The sequence below is a fragment of the Leopardus geoffroyi genome, chromosome A3 (genome assembly GCF_018350155.1).
Source record: "Leopardus geoffroyi isolate Oge1 chromosome A3, O.geoffroyi_Oge1_pat1.0, whole genome shotgun sequence".
Lineage (NCBI taxonomy): Eukaryota > Metazoa > Chordata > Mammalia > Carnivora > Felidae > Leopardus > Leopardus geoffroyi.
Window position 1 is genome coordinate 89,456,348 of NC_059336.1, and position 16,867 is coordinate 89,473,214.

A 16,867-nucleotide genomic window follows, 5' to 3' on the forward strand; every position below is an offset into this window, starting at 1 on the left:
ATAAAGGCTTCTGTGAGCCTGAAAAACATGGAATCAGGATGAACTATTTTCTGAGCTGCCGGCTTGCCAGGTTTGCTAATTTGGGAGTTTTTGGGCCCTCTCCAGGGAACAAACCAAAGTTTCTCTCGAAGAGACACAGATGCAGCCGGGAAGGGGAGAAGAAGCCGAGGAATGATGCTCCCGGCCCTCCCTCGACTGCTCCTTCCTCTTGGAGATCAGGGCCCTGCAGGGGTGAGGACAGGTGGACAGGGGCTGCTTGGCCAGGCTTTCCGCGAGAGAGCCTGGCTATGTCACATCGCCTCAGCTGGGCTGGTCTCCCAGGCCCTGCAGAGTCAGATGGGCTGAGGTACTGATGACGCCCGTAAGAACCCCATGTTGTATGTGACTTAAGTAGCGGGAACGCAGGTTCTTCGCTCTTGTGGCCCAAGCCACGCGCCTCAGCTTCGGGGAATGATCTTTACACTCCGCCGGTCCGCGGAACTTTCCAAGATTAGTCCCCACGGCTCCGCAGCGGCATGGCTGGTGCTCTCAGCATCTCTGCACTTGGTTGTCACCAGCTCCTCCTCATGGGTGCTGTGACTGCTTCCCGTGGGACTACGTGGAACCCTCACCTCGTCAACTGGGTTCTGCCCAGGAGGGAGCCAGGCGGCACCCCCACCCCACCCCCCACAGGCCTCTCCTGGAGCCCCTGCTCTCGGGCAGCCCCGTAGGGGGAGGGGCGGGGAGGCCAGCAGGCTGAGTGGTGCAGGCCCAGCCAGCTTTCCTGTCAGACAGGCGCTGCCAATGCGGAGCCAGACATCGGGAACAGGTTTAACCAATTACCCGAGCGCCCCATCTGCTGTCTGGGGTGTGTGTGAGGGTGAGTGCATGTGAGGGTGTCTGGGAGTGTCTGGGAGGGCTGTGGGCGTGTGTGCGCGAGTGTGACTGTGTGGGTGTGTGTGGGCGTGCGGCTGTGCACGTGGGCGGGGTTGCTGCCTGTCCCAGTCGTACCCCCTCAGTTGTCAGACTGTGGTTACCAGCTCATGGTCTTCCTGTCTCCCCGAGACCTGGGGGTCTCCATGAACAACCCACCCGGCACCCCAGGCCCTCATTTCCTACTCCCCTCATCACCACTCACTCTCAGGGCTTATGAGAGGCCACAGTCATGTGACCCCTTCTTTCAAACCGCACCTTCAGATGTCCTTCCCTATCAAACCACACGTTCTTGCCGCTCACTCGTTCAGTCGTCGCCTATGTCCATGCTTTGGCCTCATAACGCGCTCCTGGCCACGGGCCCCTCTGTTGTCTCTCTGACATCCCCTGGTCCCACTGCTCCTTGTTGCACCTGCCTGGCACCTGCAAACTTGCCTGAACCTGTTTCCCCACCTGCCCTTGCAGCCGCGTCTGTGAGGACATCCCACGAGTGTGCTGGATGGCACCCCTTGAAGTCCAAGGTCCCAGCCTCAGCTGAGGCCTCACTCCTGTTGATAAATCCACTCCCGTTCTCCACAGGGGATGTCTCAAACAGTCTCCCTTCTGCCCAAACCTCTTCTGCTTACCCTCAACAGAGGACCTTATTTCCATCTCCAGAAAAAAATGAGAAACACTGCAAGGGAACACCTTCACATCAAACAGGGGCCAGGAAGAAAGAGGTAGTCCCTTCAAATGGGGCAGTCTGAGGAGAGTTGGATAAAGGAACAATTCACGAATTTTAGACACCTGACAAGAGATGTTGTAGCGCCACAAGGCTAATGACGATGGCCCACAGCCCTGGGGCCCGAAGAGGCAGGGGCAGGAGCAGTTACCAGAACTCAAGAGGACAGATGGACGGAGATAGCCCCAGATAGGAGCCGCAGCCTTCGTGAGTGGGAGGCCCAATGATGCAGGGGAGGCCCGCGGAATCGACCCCCCAGTGTCACCCTCCTCGAATCCTCAGTTTCCCGCTGGAGACTCCCAAACTTGCCCAATGGCAAGTCCATACGAGTAGGCCTCCCAGACAGAGAGCAGATAGAGAATGGTGCAAAGTATACCTGGAGGGGCCAGGCAAGCTAGTCTCTCACCCTTCAACCTCCCTCCCTCAGATCCACACTACCTGCATCCAACCCATCCTCTCCACCTGCTTCCTGTTACCCCTGAGACCCTTCTCTCCTCCCGGCCCGCCCCCCTCCGGAGACCTCACTCCTCTTGCCTGTCTCCCTAGGCTCCTCCCCTCTCACCCATTAATGTCCGCAAGCCCCAGTGTGCCTTCTGAAGCCTTCCCTTCGCCCCCACATTATGCTGCAGCCACTGTCGTGTCTCAATGCCCAGCTCACAACCTGGTCTCTTGGAAATCCTTTGTTTTACAAGTTAATTGTATACTGGCAGCCAGTCGGAGACATACTCACTTCTCAGCCCATGGAGATCTGGCTTTTGACCTGACCACACTCCACTGAGACTATTCTCTCCAGGTCCTTCCAAAGGACGTGCTTGGTCTTCGTCTTCCTTCACCTCCCAGCACCTATTCAGTATGTGCACAGCCTCTCCTACTGGAAGCATTCTCATCTCTTGTCCTCTGGGGTGCCACGCTCTCCTCATCTTCCTCTTACCCCTGGCATTAGTGTGCTCGGGCAGTTTACACAACAGAAGTACATTTTCTCACAGTTCTGGAGGCTGGATGTCTAAGCTCAGAGTACCAGCTCAAAGTGGGTTGGTTTCTTCTGAAGCCTCTGTTCTTGGCTTGAAGATGGCTGGCTTTGTGTTCGTCTGTGTCCAAACTTCCTCTTCTTATAGGGCCACCAGTCGTATTGCATTAGGACCCACCCACCTGAGCTCGTTTTACTTTAATAACCTCCTTAAAGACCCTACCTCTGAATACAGTCGCATTCTGAGGTATGGGGGATCGGGGCTTCAACATGTGAATTTGGGGGGACACAGTTCAGTCCATAACACCCTTCTTATGGCTGAGCTTTTTAGCAGTCTCCTGTCTTGGGCCAGGCCTCAGAGGTGGGGGTTCCTGGAGGTTCTCTCCCAGGTCTTCCTGTTCTCACCCCACATACTCCCCCTGGGTGGTTGCCACGGTCCCTTTAGCTTCAGGTGCTCAGTAAGTGGCTAACACGCCAAGCTACATATCTAGTCTCCACCTGCTTCCCGAGCTCCCGACAAGCACATCCAGTTGTCCCGACACCTCGACTTGAGTACCTCACAGGGACCTCTAGTAACTTGTAAAGCAGAAGGCCTGCAGATTTGTTCTTCCTTCTGTTCCTTAACTGAGAAACGGCACCACCATCCATGTCCTCGGCTGCCTAAGCCAGGAAACTGGGGCCATCTCTGACTTCTCTCGGCCACCCTCTCCACCACCAATCACCTACAGCTGAGCAATCCTGAATCTCTTCATTCTCTCCATCACCTTCCCACCCCCTGGTCTAGGCTCCGTCTTCCCTCACCTTGACTCTCCCCTGGTCTCGCCAGCAGTCTTGCCTGTGTCTACCATACACTCCGTTCTGTTGCCAGATGAATCCACTTCCCTACTTAAAGCCTCCAGTGGCTCCCAGCTGCCCCTTGCTCTGCAGCAGCTGGCCCACTTCTATTTCCAGCATCTTGTCTTGCCCCACCCCATTCCCTAACGCTGAGCTTCGTGCGGTTCACCCCTGGACTGAGTGAGGGCCCTGTTGTACTGCCCTTCGCTCTGCCATGCTTCCGTGTGGAGAGGAGAACTGGCTCAGGGGGCCAGGGGGCTGAGGGGCAGCCTCCTTCCCTCATTTCCTCGCTGAATTTGCATGGGGCACCTGGTGCCTCTGTCACTCATTTGTCTTCCTTCTCTTTCTCCTTCCTTCCCTTTACCCTTCCACAAGGCCCAGGGAACTGGGGTGAGGTGGGGCCCCAGATTCTTGCTCTGGTTGAGAAGATGTCCTTGTCAGGAAGGAGTCAGGCTCTGAGCTTAGATCAGGTTGCCAGCGGCTACCTCAGAGTGGGACGTGAGAAGTGAATGAACATTTTTCAGCCACTGCCCAGGAGACTCCTGGTACTGCAGGGAAGCAAGGGCACATGGGGGTTAGGCCTTTCGGGAGTGGCTGACACTTTTCTGTTTGAGGAGCTAATCAGCGGCAGGGGTATGGTGAGATGGCAGGAGCAGCAGCAGCTCTGGAAGACTGAGGGAGCTCCATTCTTCAAATTATCCCAGGTACCCCAGGGCCTTGAGAAAGAGTCACTCATCACTGTCCTCATCCCCTAGCATTCTGACTTTCCTTCTAATCATGGCCTGAGTGGGAGGAGGGAGGCCCTAGGGGCCAGCGGGTGGGGATGGGGCCAGGGAGGCCACATTCCTGGAGTGTTAATGATCTCCGGGCTGGGCAGGAGCTGAGCCCCCAAACCAGCTAAAAACAACAAACAGCTCCCAGGAGGGATTTGTGTCTGTCCTGAGAGTCAAGGATTTCCGCCCGGATGGGGGCTGTGGCCAGTGGGGCTGTTAGCAAAGAAATTCCCCAGAGACCAGAAGCCCCATGACCTAGAAGTATCACTTTGAGAACAGACCCCGCCCCCATCCCTTTCCTGCCCCCCCTCCCCAAGCCTCCTAGAGGGGCCCAGTGCACAGGTAAGGGGAGGCAGCCGTTCTCTTGACACCTGGCAGGCAAAAGTGAAGAGTCGGGGTGCATTCCTCACCTGGTCTCTCCAGTCCTTACACCAGCCCAGCGAGTGATGCTTGTTCTTGACATTTTATAGCTAAAGACACCAAGGCTCTGTTGGAGAAGATGCTCCATAAACACCTGACCAAATTAATGGGTGAATAAAGGAAGTGACTGGCTAGAAGTCAAACACTCATGCTGGGGCCAAGCTGGGGCTGGCACCTGGGTTGACGTGACCCCAGCCGTGGACCTCACCTCTACAACATGGTCCCCCTGCCATGGGAGGCCATCAGCTTCTCCCTGCAGGGGTGGAAGATGCTTAGAGGTCCAGGAAAAGAGTTCAGGCCTCACTTCCCCAGGGATTCTGGGGCTTCCTAGAAGAAGAGGGGCCAGAACTATTAGGAGGTGGCTGAGGCCTGGCCCCGAGGGACTGTGGGGAAGTTAGGAAGGGGCAGAATTCCTGGGGCTAGTGCCACACACACTGTGGATATTGGTACCTTTGTACTTGGCTCACATCTTTCCTCCCTATGAAGACTCTCTGGGCTCCCAGGCAGTCCAGAATGACCCTCCCACCTGCACTCCCCTCTGTGTCCCCCGGATAGCAACAGTATGAGATCTACCAACATCCCTATCTACTCAAGTGCCTTGCAGTGGGGTCTTAGTGAGTGCTCAGCAACTTTTCTGTAAAGGTGGGGGGGTTCCTTCTGTAAAGGTCAACCCATGCCCTCTGTCCAACTTCCTGCCCTCACATGCTCTTCCGTCCTTTCCTTTCCCCTTCCCTCTGGGCCTCCCAGATGGCCTGACCCCTCCTGGAGCCTGGGGTCTGCACCTTCCTTGGGGGGCTTCCCACAAAATCCTCAGGCAGTCCTGGCCTGTCCCCACTGTGTTTCTGTACCCCTATTGCTCCCACCCACAACCCACAAAGCCAAGCCCTGATGCTTTAAATCCATCATTTATTGCCCACAGCTCATTAGTATTACATAAATCACAGAGATTGAGAAATTTTCTGAGAAGGTTAAAAAGACACTGCAAAGTCCCCTTGGTGTGGCCAAGGCATATGTGCTCGTGCCTCATTCACACCCGGCCCAGGGCTGGAAGAGCACTTGCCCCTGTCCTCTGGCCCTTCTGCTCTCAGGACCCCACTCTTCTCCCAGGCCAGGGGCTCAGGACAGAAAACAAGCCAGCTCACAATCAGGAAGTAGAAAGGGGGCTATCAGCCACCTTGACCCAGCAGCCGTCTAGACATCTTGGGCTTTTGGCCCCTGCACCATCAGATTATTCTCTGGAATGGGAGAAGGACATCCCCGAGCCTCAGAGAATGTTTGAAGTGACTAGAAGAAGGCGGGGGTGGGGGGTGGGGCAGTACACCAGGGCTAGAGAACCAGTTGTAGGTATGGCCTGGATTCTGGCACAGCCGGACCAGCCACGCCCTAGCTGTGGGACCTAGCTCAGCCTCCTCCCCAGTCATGAGCCAGTCTGCCCACGAGGCCTCCCTTCCTCTGGCCTCAGCAGAGTGGGTGATGGATATTGGCCAAAAGGTTTCCCTTATGGTATTTTCTACAGCCAAGCCAGGGCTTATCTTATCAGCACGGCCACTGACCCTCTGTCACCATCACCCTGAGCTGTATTATACAGATCTTTTGCCAACCCCTTTCCCAAGGAGGAGTCCCGTTAGCTCACCTGAAGTTGCATTTGGGAGCATGACCAGAAATCATCCAGGAGACAAAGTAAGTAGGTTATGAGATGACAAGGCCACAGGGCTGGGGCTAGGGTGGGGCTGGGCCAGGGCAGCCAGTCCAGAGAGGGAGCCGGAGAGACCCCATCTCTACCACATCTCCAGAAAGGGTGGGAGTGGGGCTGGGGTGGGCAGTTTTGGTCTCAAGGTAAAGTGCACACAAACGAGGTCCAATGAGAGGTGGGGTAGGGTGAGTTTGAAGAGAGCTTTTCAAAAGGGGACCCAGAAACACCCAGCCTGTCATTGGCACGGTCACATTATGGCAGGATTGGCTCAAAAATACTTGCCCCTTTTTCTCTGCTGTTCTGTTCTCCCTACCTGCTCTGTGTTCACCCCTTCCTGACTGGTAGGGGGGTGCTGCTCCTCAGGAGAGTGGGGGGCCCTCAGGGCAGCATTCTGCAGAAATAGCAGGGCCAGGCTGGGAGGTTCTCACAGACAGCACGGGGTTCTGAGGGGGTACATGGTGCCAGTGCCTGTGGAAGACCCACCTTCCCACAACCACCCCTGCACAGAGGATGGTGAGAGCTGCCCATGGCCACAGCCTTGCTGCCCTGCACTAGTCTTTTCCTGCACATGCCTGTGTTCACCTCCAGCCAGGTCTCTCCCCAGGTGGAGTCACCAGGGAGGTGAGGAGGCCATGTGGCTGCATGTTGAGGGCTCCATTCCAGCTGGGGGCAGGTGAAGGGTACAATGGGGCCCATGCTTCCTCTTTGTTTGCCCTGTTCACCCTCACCTCGGGTCCTGCTGTCTTCTGCAGAGCCCCTGCAGGCCTCTCCTTTTCCTGGCTTGCCAATGGGAAGAGACAGGAGCCAGCAGCAAGTGGCCTCGGAGGCCGGTGCAGGGTGAGAGGTGGCACGTGGGTGTGGAGCCACACTTAGGCCCAGCCACCCACACTATCTCCTCCTTCAGAACTGAAAAGGGGCAAAGATCAAGTGTTCCCAGGATGTGGGTTCACATACAGAAAGTCAAGGTCTAGCTCCTGAGGCCATTCCCAAAGGGGCCTGCCCCTTTCCCAGTTCAGTGTCCACACTGGGGATGTGCCTGGGATGACCAGCATCTGAGCAGGACAGGCAAAGACGAGGTTAGCTGGAAGAGTCGGTGGGAACGCCCTGATCCAGTCCTCTGGTTCCGGATGGGGAGTAGAGGCTCAGAGAGGGGAGCAGACTTGTCCAAGGTCACACAGCCCATTGGTGCCACAGCCAGGGCCTGCAGTTCCTGGCTTGATGCTGACTCTCAGATTGGTACCTAGAAACCTGCCTCTGCACTCAGGCATAAGACCCTCCCACTCAGGAAGCAGTGGGATGGAGCAGGAAGCGTTGGGGCCTGAGAGCCCCCCAGATGGAGGTCGGTCCAGCTCCAGCTCCAGCCCCATCCTCAGCCCCACAGCCCAGCTTCCAGCCTGGTGACTAGAAGGAGGGTCACCCTGCAGAGGTCAAAGTGCAGGCCCACAATTCCAGCCAAACATCATTCCTTCTTGGGGCTTCTTGCCTGAAGCTGGGGCCTCGAATGGATCGGGATTCCATGAAGGGTGACCCCAGCCCCAGGCACTGGGCTTCGTGCAGAGGGATTGGTTCTGCAGGTTGTAGCATGGATGAAGGCCAGCCACACTCAGAGTCAACTGCCCACAGAATCTTCCAGAGGCTTCCAGTGCTTCTGACTCCCTGGGCCACCTCCTGAGGACCTCAGTCATAGCTGCTTCCTCCTGTGAGGTGTAGACTGCCTCCCCTACCCCCAGCCCAGCTCAGGGAGCCATTGGGCCCGGCCACCATAATGTCTTGAATCTACCAGCGTCCTGGCCTATTCCTACTGCCACCACTGGTCCGCTGCCGCCATCAGGGCCACTGCAGCCAAGGCTCAGACTTGATTCAGATAAAAAACAAAAGAAAAAAAAAAACCCAAAGTATAAAAGGATCCTAAGTCTATCCCGTGGGCACTCTACAATTTTTCAGCTTCACAGATAATTGTGCTGAGTAGAGTTTTGACAACCCCACGTAAGGCCCAGAAATGCACTTGATTATTTCTTATAGGAAATGTGTCAGAATTCCTCACCCTTATGTTAACATGTGAATAGATTAGTCTCCCTACCACTGTGGGTCCAGTGCTCCCCCAGGTGGCCCAGGACCAGTGGGATCAGCTTGCCCCTCCCTGCAGGTGCAGCCGGGAGACTCCTTCCCGCCCCCGGCTCCCCGGCCTGGATAGCACTCCATCCCCAGGCCGGCCGGCCACCACTCACAGCCCCTTGTTGTATACCACCGTCCGACTACTCGTGGCCCGGGCAATTTCAGGCTCTAACTGGGACGTCTCGATCTGAGGAGAGAGTGAGAACAGAGAAGAAAGGTGAGGGGGGATGGGTGAGTGTGGAGGCTGGGAGTAGCATTAAGACTACCCTGGTGCCCAAAGTTCTCCCCCCCTGCCGCCTACTGACACATCCTCCTTTACCGCCCTCCTGCCACAGTATCCCTTCCTGGCTAGGTCTTGTGTCTTCCTCTGACGGTGTGTCCGTGCAGGTGAACGTCCCACACTCTGACCTCCGAGTTGTGTCTTCCTCATCTCCCGGGGCCCAGTCTGCTTCGTGGCACACACCCACTCCCACACCCACTCCCACACCCACCCTGGACCTGGTCCCCACCCAGGGCTGCTCCACCCACACTCCTGAAATCCAAACTCAACCTTCTTGGACTCCACAGTCCCCATCCTTCCAGCACCCCACTCACTATCCCTATCTGTTTTTAGACATCGAAGACCTCAAGCCCCAGACTCCCTACAGCTCAGTCTTCACACCCACCCACTCCAACCCGGACACCAGGGGCTGTTGCTCCAGCCACTCTCTAGCCCAAAGGTCCTTCCAGTTCTGACTGGCAGAGGCCCAGATTTACAGGAACTCAACCATGCTCTTGAACCTGACTTTGCTGGGCCCCCACAGTGACCAGCAAACCGCCTCCTCCCAGACACTTTGCCCAGTCAGCTCCTTCCCTCATTCTCCACAGGGGCCACCTTAAACCTTCTCCGCCCTCCTTAGTCACTCCGCCCTCAGCCCCCCAACTCTTCCTGAGCAGAAGAGCCTTCTTCCTACTTCAGAGAAAAAGCAGAAGACAACAGAAGAAGCCCCTCGGCATCCCCCCATCAAACCCATGAACTACCTGTCCACGCTGCTCCGCACCTGTCCTCCTGCCACCCCTCCCCTCAGAAGGCAGAACCTCCTGGGGTCCATCTCCCCCATGCCTACTCCGGGAGCCCACTCCCAGACTCTCCTGCTGTCTCCCACCTTCACAGTCCACTGACTCTCGACCATCAGCATTTCAACACTGACAAGAACTTCTCATCTGATAAACTGTCCCGTTAACCCCACGTCACGCTCCAGCTACCGTCTGGTCTCTCTCCTCCCCCCCAACCAAATTTCTTTAAGGCACTGTCTCAGGTGGCCTTCTCCACCTCTTCACCTCCCACTGACTTTTCAACCCACAGCAAATCTGGTTTCTGTTCCCACCACAATCCACAAAAATCCTTCTCTCCCAAGTCACTGCCACCCTGCACTTTGTGACATCCACTGGACACTTCTCAGGGTCACCGGGGGCTTCGTCTGGCTGGGCCCTCTTCCCTGCACAAGCCCTGGGGTGATTCCACCCTCCCGGGGACTCCCCAGATCTGCGGGTTCTCCAGCCATGTTTCTGCCCTGAGTCCTGGGCACGCAGGGGCTGTCTACTAGACCTTTTCATGGATGTCTCACAGGCACTTGAACTCAACCCTAAAATCGAAATCGGGATTGAAGTCACCATCTGCCTCTGTCCCAACCCGGCTCCCCACACCGTCATCCAGTGATGCTCTGGCACCACCTCACCTCCTCTTTCCTTCCTTCCCCTCAAGTCTCCGTCTACCCCCACCTCAGACAGTGCGAGCCTTCCCACCCACAAGTTTGGGCACCCCTCTCGTCCTCATAAAATGGCTCAATGACCCCACTGTCCTCAGGGAACAGTCTCGACTCCTGCGCTATTCAGCCCCTGCCTAGCCTCGCCCTGCGCCTGGGGCTGGAGGCACCGCACACGCCTACTTATTGCCATGCCTCAGATACCGGGCTTTCCCCACCCTGGTTCTTTGCCTGAACTGCCCCTCTGTCACCACCTCTCTCCACCCCCCTTGCCGGGCTCCTCCTTGGGCTTATCTTCCACATCTCAGTTTTAGACATCTTTCCTCCTCCAGCCTGGGTGTGGCCACTTCCTGGGACCCCCCCCACAGCTTCTGGCACTTTTTGCATCTCAGTTGTATCACTTGTTTCTGAGGTTGACCGTCGTCCACTCGTCTTCCCCCTCTCCACTTTAGACTGCAGGCTCCACAAGGCAGCAAACGTGATGTGCGATCGTGTTCATCCCTGCACCCTCAAGGCCCAATGCCAGTGCACAGGAGGTATTCAGTAAGTGTTGAATAAATGAATGGAAAGAAGGGAGGCAGAAGGCACTGGGAAATAAGGTCCCCCTGGAGGCTCTACAGCAGCCCAGATGTTGGTCTGCAGCTCCAGGGACTTAGCCAGTAAGGATGCCTGAGGGAACCTGAAAGGGAGGTGCTACTTCAGTGAGGGGGGCCTCGGCATGATCTCCACCCTAGGCAGAGTCAAGGAAGTGCCGGGCCTTTGTGGCTTAATTCAGCCGAACCTGGTCCCAGGTACCTGCTGTATGTCAAGACAGGGCAACCCTGAGAAGTATGCAGAAGGTGCCATAGACCAGCCCTGCCTTCAAAGAACTCGGTCATGGCCAGACCGGGCATGTCAGAGGCCAAGAAGGAGGGAGTTCAGTGTGGACTAGAGCCAGTGGGCATAGTGGAGTTTCTGGGGAAGGGGAACCCTTCCCCTGTGGTCCACGGTACCCCCATACCCAGGCTCTGGCCACTGAAGAGGGCCAAAGAGACAAGAGCTAGGCTCAGGGCCCAGGCCTCTTCCCCACCCCCTCTCCTCAAGCCACCTCTTCCCTCCCCACCCCTGCCGGCCTCCGTGTCCCCTCCACCTCACCAGCTCCCCTCGTCCCCATGCTGCCACTGACACAATGCACAGCGCCCACGCTTAAAAATCTAAATGCTTTTGAAAATGTTTAACCTAGTTAGACAAATTAGCAAAAATTTGTGCAAAACAATTTAGGTATTTAAAATATTCAATGTTTTTAAAAAACTGGAAAACTGTTCTTAGCTTTCAGCTGCAAAAACCAACAAAATATAACATCCCAGCAATCTTACCATGAGGTGTAACATAACCCTTCGGGAAAGCTGTTAAACAGCTACTGAGGCATCCTGGGAAATAGCACTTCATTTATTCAAATGCACATATGTCAGGCTTTTGCACCATATGTCATTCCAAGCTATTTACAGTAATAATTAAATCTTAATCAACGTTTAACCTCTGTAAAATGTTTGAAGAATCCTAATCACCCTTCAGACTGCACTAATGAAGGAGAAATATATAAACATAAAAGGAAAATGATGCACAGATATCACACTGGAAAGAACAGTAATTGCAAAATTGTATTTCTTTTAAATATAATCAGTAAATGATGTAAAGTAAGCCAAGGAGTATTTTAAGTTAAGACATCTTGGATGTCAGAGGTGTGAGCAGCTAATTTTGTTCTGCTACCCATAACAGATGTAGCATATTTTATTTTAGTGCCATTATTAGCAACTTCCCATGCCGGCTTTCACTGAAGCACCGAGGCCCGCATTAAAATCGGAGAGGCTGCTCACCACCACGGTGGAGGACCACGGCCGGGGCCACGGCCCACTCGACCCGCTCCCTGGAGGGTGCCGGCCTGGGTGCAGACCAAGGCCTCATCCTCCCCGCGGGGGCTGTCCCTGACTCAGGTCCCCCAGGCTCCTCGCTGTGCCGAGGGCAGCAGGTAGAAGGGAGGCAGGGGGGAGATGCGGGCAGTGGAAAGGCTCTGGGGAGGGGTAGCTGGTTGAGGTACTCAGGAGCAGAGGCTCGGGGACAGAGTGGCCTTCGGGGCTTTTTCTCTCATTTCACATTAACCAGCCCTCACGTCAGACGTTTATGGCTGTCAACTCCATACACCAGGGCTGGGCACACAGAGATGGACAGGTGAGATGCACAGTCTATCTCATCCATGCCCTTGGGTAGCTCACAGTCTAGGGGAGGAGTCATCTATGAAAGCACATGGATCCCAGAGAGACAAGGTGCCATGGTAACTGGGGAGGGGGTGGGGGTTACCACGTATTGATGAAAGGAATAAGGAAGAAAGACTTCTCAGAGGAGGTAGGCTGGGAATAAAATGGAGGATTTTGATAAGAGAGGGCAGGAAAAGCATTGGCGGGCCAGCACGGCCCGTTTGGTGCGGGCAACGTCGGGCATGTAGGGAATGCGGCAGGACGTGGAGGTGGGGCTGGGATGGGCAGGCCCTTATGGGCCACACGAACGTGTCAGTGTGGGCCATGGGGAGCCACGGGAGGATTCTGAGTGGGGGTGGGCCATGATCCAGACTCCATTTTAGAAATGTTTCTCTGGTGGCGGTGGATGTGGAGGATGGATCGGAGGGTAAGTGAGGGGGCAGCTGTGGGAATAAGAGAGAGGTGCCAGGTCCTGCCCTATGATGCTGCCGGCGGGGCTGTGAGGAGGGTGGCACTGAATCCTTTCTGAAGAGAAACCCATAGGAGTTGATGACCAATCCCATGTGGGGGTGAGAGGGAGGTGTCGAGGATGACTGTGCGTTGGATGACTCCTAATTCTAGCTCGGGAGCCGGGGTGGCTGGTGACGCCGTTCTCAGAGGCAGGGAATGCGGGAGGGGGACGGGTCGGGGTGGGAGGGTGACAGGCTCAGGCTTGGTCATGTTGAGTTCCCTAGGCAGAGAGGCCAGGGAGGCAGACAGCGCATGGGTCGGGAGCTCTGGGCGGGGGTCCGGGTGGGAGAGCAAACCTGGGATGTGCAAACACAGCTGGAGGCCCCAGGGTGGGGGAACTTGCCCAGGAGGACAGATGGAAGGGGAGGGCGCCAGGCCTGGAGAACAGGCAAATTTGAGGGGCGGCTGAAGGGAACAAGCCCCTGATGGTAGCCTTGAGGGACCAGCCCAAGGAGCAGAAGCAGTGACAGGGGGTGCCAAGGCACCAGGCAGCATGGATACCAGGCACAGCTTTCTGAGTGGTCCCAATGAGGGCTGAAAGGCTTCAGTCTTCACAACGGGATTTGGTGACCTCTGGAGTCCAGATTTCCTACCCCCAACTCAGCGCTGACCCCGGGCACAGACTCTCACTTCCATTCTGGGCCACTTCAACTGGCTGTCCATTAAGACTCCTCTAGCCTTGGCTGGGGCTGGGGCAATGGCGGATCTCACGGGCGTCGGGACCATTGGGGATCTTTACCGCTGGGGGGCTCAGCGGGAGGCCCCCGCAGGGAAGACCCCTGTGCCGTTTGAAGACCACCTCTCTGAGGTGTGGGGGTCCTGGGTCTCGTCCACAGCTATCACATCCAGGGCTCTGCTGGTAAATGGATGTGATTCAGATACAGAGTGCCCCGCTGCTGCCCCAACCAGAGACAGAGACAAAGGGCTGTGCTGTTGTTTTGGGGACACCCCTGCTGCTCAGGGTGGGGGGGCTGATGGATAAGAAGCAGAAGCTGGCTTTATGTGCCATGTGGGCAGCAGATCAAATGGTGTGTTGGCCACAGAGGTTCATGGGTGGGTTGTGGAGTGAGGGAGTTGCCAAGGCCTGGTGAAGGGAATGGGTGCAGCAAGAGGGGTCACCAGTACCAATCCAGTAAAGGCTTGATGGCCCAGGGTAGTGGGCCGAGGGCAGGGCTTGGTTCTGACCTCAACAAGCTCTGAGGGGCCTCCTACAAGGAGAATGGGATGAGGAGAAAGGGGGCTGGGCAAGAAGTGGCCATAGGGAGTAGGGGTGACCTAGTTCCAGGCTGGCCTCACGGGGCAGGCAAGAGCCCCTGGCTCCCTCTCTTCATCTGGTAGACACCTCTCCAGGTACCTGACAGCCAGTTAGCAGGGGATGGGGAGCCAGAGCCCTGGAGGGTGGGGGCTGCAGGGACCAGTGAGAGAGCTGAAGTTATCAGCTGTCTGATAGTCCCCCACAAGCCCCAGAACTGGCGGTGCCAGGAGGCCGTGGGCCTGCTGGACTCACACCCGCCCTGCCCAAGGGAGTGCTGCCCAGCCACTGTTCCCTGACCCTGAGGTACAACCTGCACCCTGGCTCCCAGAGAGCCTCATCCAGGTGCCCCACCCAGCCAGACCCTGCTGCCCCTCACAGCAGATAGTCCCTAACTTTTAGTTGCATTGAAAGTCGGAGGCAGAAAACATGAATCATCATGTCCAGAAACCCCCAGCCCCCCTGAGCACCCCAAGGCCCAGCTGGCCCCACAGTCCCCTAGAGCAGCCTGACTGGGTCTTCCTTGGTGGTGCAGGAAGGGTTAACCCTGAGCTATCTGCCTCTGTCTCCCGGCTCATTATGGGTGGGGGGCCCGAGTCAGGAATGCATTTGGGGCCACCGCTGCCTCTGCAGCCTGGGAGCACACACACCTGCAGCCAGGCCGGCGGATAGTTTACATATTTGAACCTGGAGCTAAGGTGCCCAGACACAAACAGGAAACTGGATCCCTGGCCTGTGCCCCATTCTCAGGGGCTTTTACCTACTACAAAGAACTTCCTCCTCCTTGCCTTTCTTCTGGTGGCTTTTCTGCCTCCTTTTCAAAGGCATGGGGCTGGGGGGGCGGGGTGTTCAGTGTGACCCTGTGACATGGCTCAAAGCTGCCTCCTGCTCCTGGCCAGGGTTCTGGGCTTCTGAGCATCTGCAGGTGGTGCTGACATTGACATGGGGTCCAATGCCCAGGCCAGCACCTGACTGACCCTGTGTGTCTGACGCCTCTTTCAGGTCTAGCACATAAGGGGCAGCACACCCCACGCTCTCTCTTCAGGGCTGAGCAGGCCTCAGGTCCTGCTTAGGCACACAAGTCCGGGCCCCATCTTTCGTGAAGCTGTCCCGAGTGTCCTAGAGGGCAGAGGTGTTAGGACAGCGCTGGAGAGCAGCTGAGGCTTGAGCCTAGACCCTGTGGGTCAGGCCTATGGTTGCTGGCTTTTGGCTCCCGCTGCTTTCCCAGTGAATGTCAGATTCCTTGGCTGGATGCTAAAAGCCTTCTGGGACCTTCTCCAGGTTTCTCACCTACTGGCTGCTCTCCATTTCTAGTACACTGTATGTTTAGCCTTTGAGGCCCAAGTCTAGCTATATCTTAATCCTCTAAGGCTGCCTCCTCCAGGAAGCCTCCCCTGATCTTCTCAAACCAAATCCATTGCCCCTTGCATTTATTTCCATCTCCATCACATCCCCAGTTGCAGGCGATTTGTTCACTAATCATCTATGAACACAGCAGTCCCCTACCTCACCCCAGTTCAAGCCGGTAGGTCCTTGGCAGAAGTTGAATCAAACTGAACTGAAGGTCCCCAAGTGTAGGGATCCCGTCTATACTCTTCCATCTCCCCTGTGCAATGTGCACCCAGTGGAGGCTCAGACCCCCTCCCCATTTTGGAGCTTTGTACTGTTCCTGGGTGCCCCCTGGTGGATCAATCTCAGAATCCTTCTCTGTCCTCCATCTTCTCAGCTTCAAGGCCTCAGTTTCCCCATATGTGTGGTGGGAAGATTTTCTACTTCCTGGGACTGACATGAGGATAATATCAAGAAACAGGCGAGAGAGTTCTTTGAAAACTTGGAAAATCCATGTGATGCTGCATAAGGAAGGAAGGACTCCATGGCTATCCTAGAGCCCAGGCCCAGTCTTGTTCACGGGTGTCTCCTCATGGCTCACAAGGCTGAGCCCTTGCTTGTGCACAGGTCAGGCATGTTCTATGCTTCGCACATATTGATGCTTTTAATCCTCTCAGCGGAAGCTTTGCACAACCAAGCCTCCTCCCTCCCTGTCCTGAATTCAGCTAGGCTTTCTAGAAGGTCCTAGAAAGAACCAGGAGGGACAGGCTGAGAGGTGGCCCTGCTGGAGGATGTCACTGGGGCATGTGTGTGCATGTTCATGTGTGTGCTTGTGTGTGGGCCTGTGTGCACATGCAGGTTTGGGCTGGGGGTGTGGGGAACAGGCAACGTGACAGGTGGCGTTGGCGTTCCTGGGCTCTGAGTGGCTTTGCCATTCCCATCCGTCCCTCCTGGGGGGTCCTGTGGGCAAACTCCAAGAAAGCAGCGGGCGGGGAGGCGGCAGATTTCTGACGGCAAAAATAGCCCGCTTTGGAGTTCAGTAGAGACTGATTAAACCAGTAAATGAGAAAAACCCCAAACAAACAACTCCAAGGAAAGTGGGAGATGGATTTGAGATTAGAGGGAAGAGGCCCCTGCTCTGGGAGAAGGTGAATGTCTGTGGACTCAGGAGGGACACAATGCCCTCTAGACGTTGCCTCTGGCCTCATAACAGCACTGCAAAAGCAGGAGAAGCAGGAACCGGGGTAAGCTCAGATGAGCCACACTCTGTATTAGGTGTTGATAAAGAGCTCTATTTCTCAGCCCTAGGAACATCCTTATGTGTTGAAAGAGGGAGAAAGGACTATTGTCTCGAGGTAGTAG

At 56.0% G+C, this 16,867-nt stretch overlaps 1 protein-coding gene across 4 annotated transcripts in view; it reads right to left on the reverse strand.

Moving 5' to 3' along the window:
- Positions 1–5,516: 5,516 nt before the first annotated feature.
- SFXN5 (sideroflexin 5) overlaps positions 5,517–16,867 on the reverse strand; it is a 117,775-nt gene continuing 106,424 nt past the window's right edge. For all 4 annotated transcript variants that reach the window (XM_045446471.1, XM_045446470.1, XM_045446469.1 and 1 more), the window contains one exon: positions 5,517–8,622. In XM_045446471.1, the coding sequence (XP_045302427.1) occupies positions 8,545–8,622 (78 nt within the window). In that variant the 3' untranslated portion in view covers positions 5,517–8,544. The remainder of the gene's footprint in view (positions 8,623–16,867) is intronic.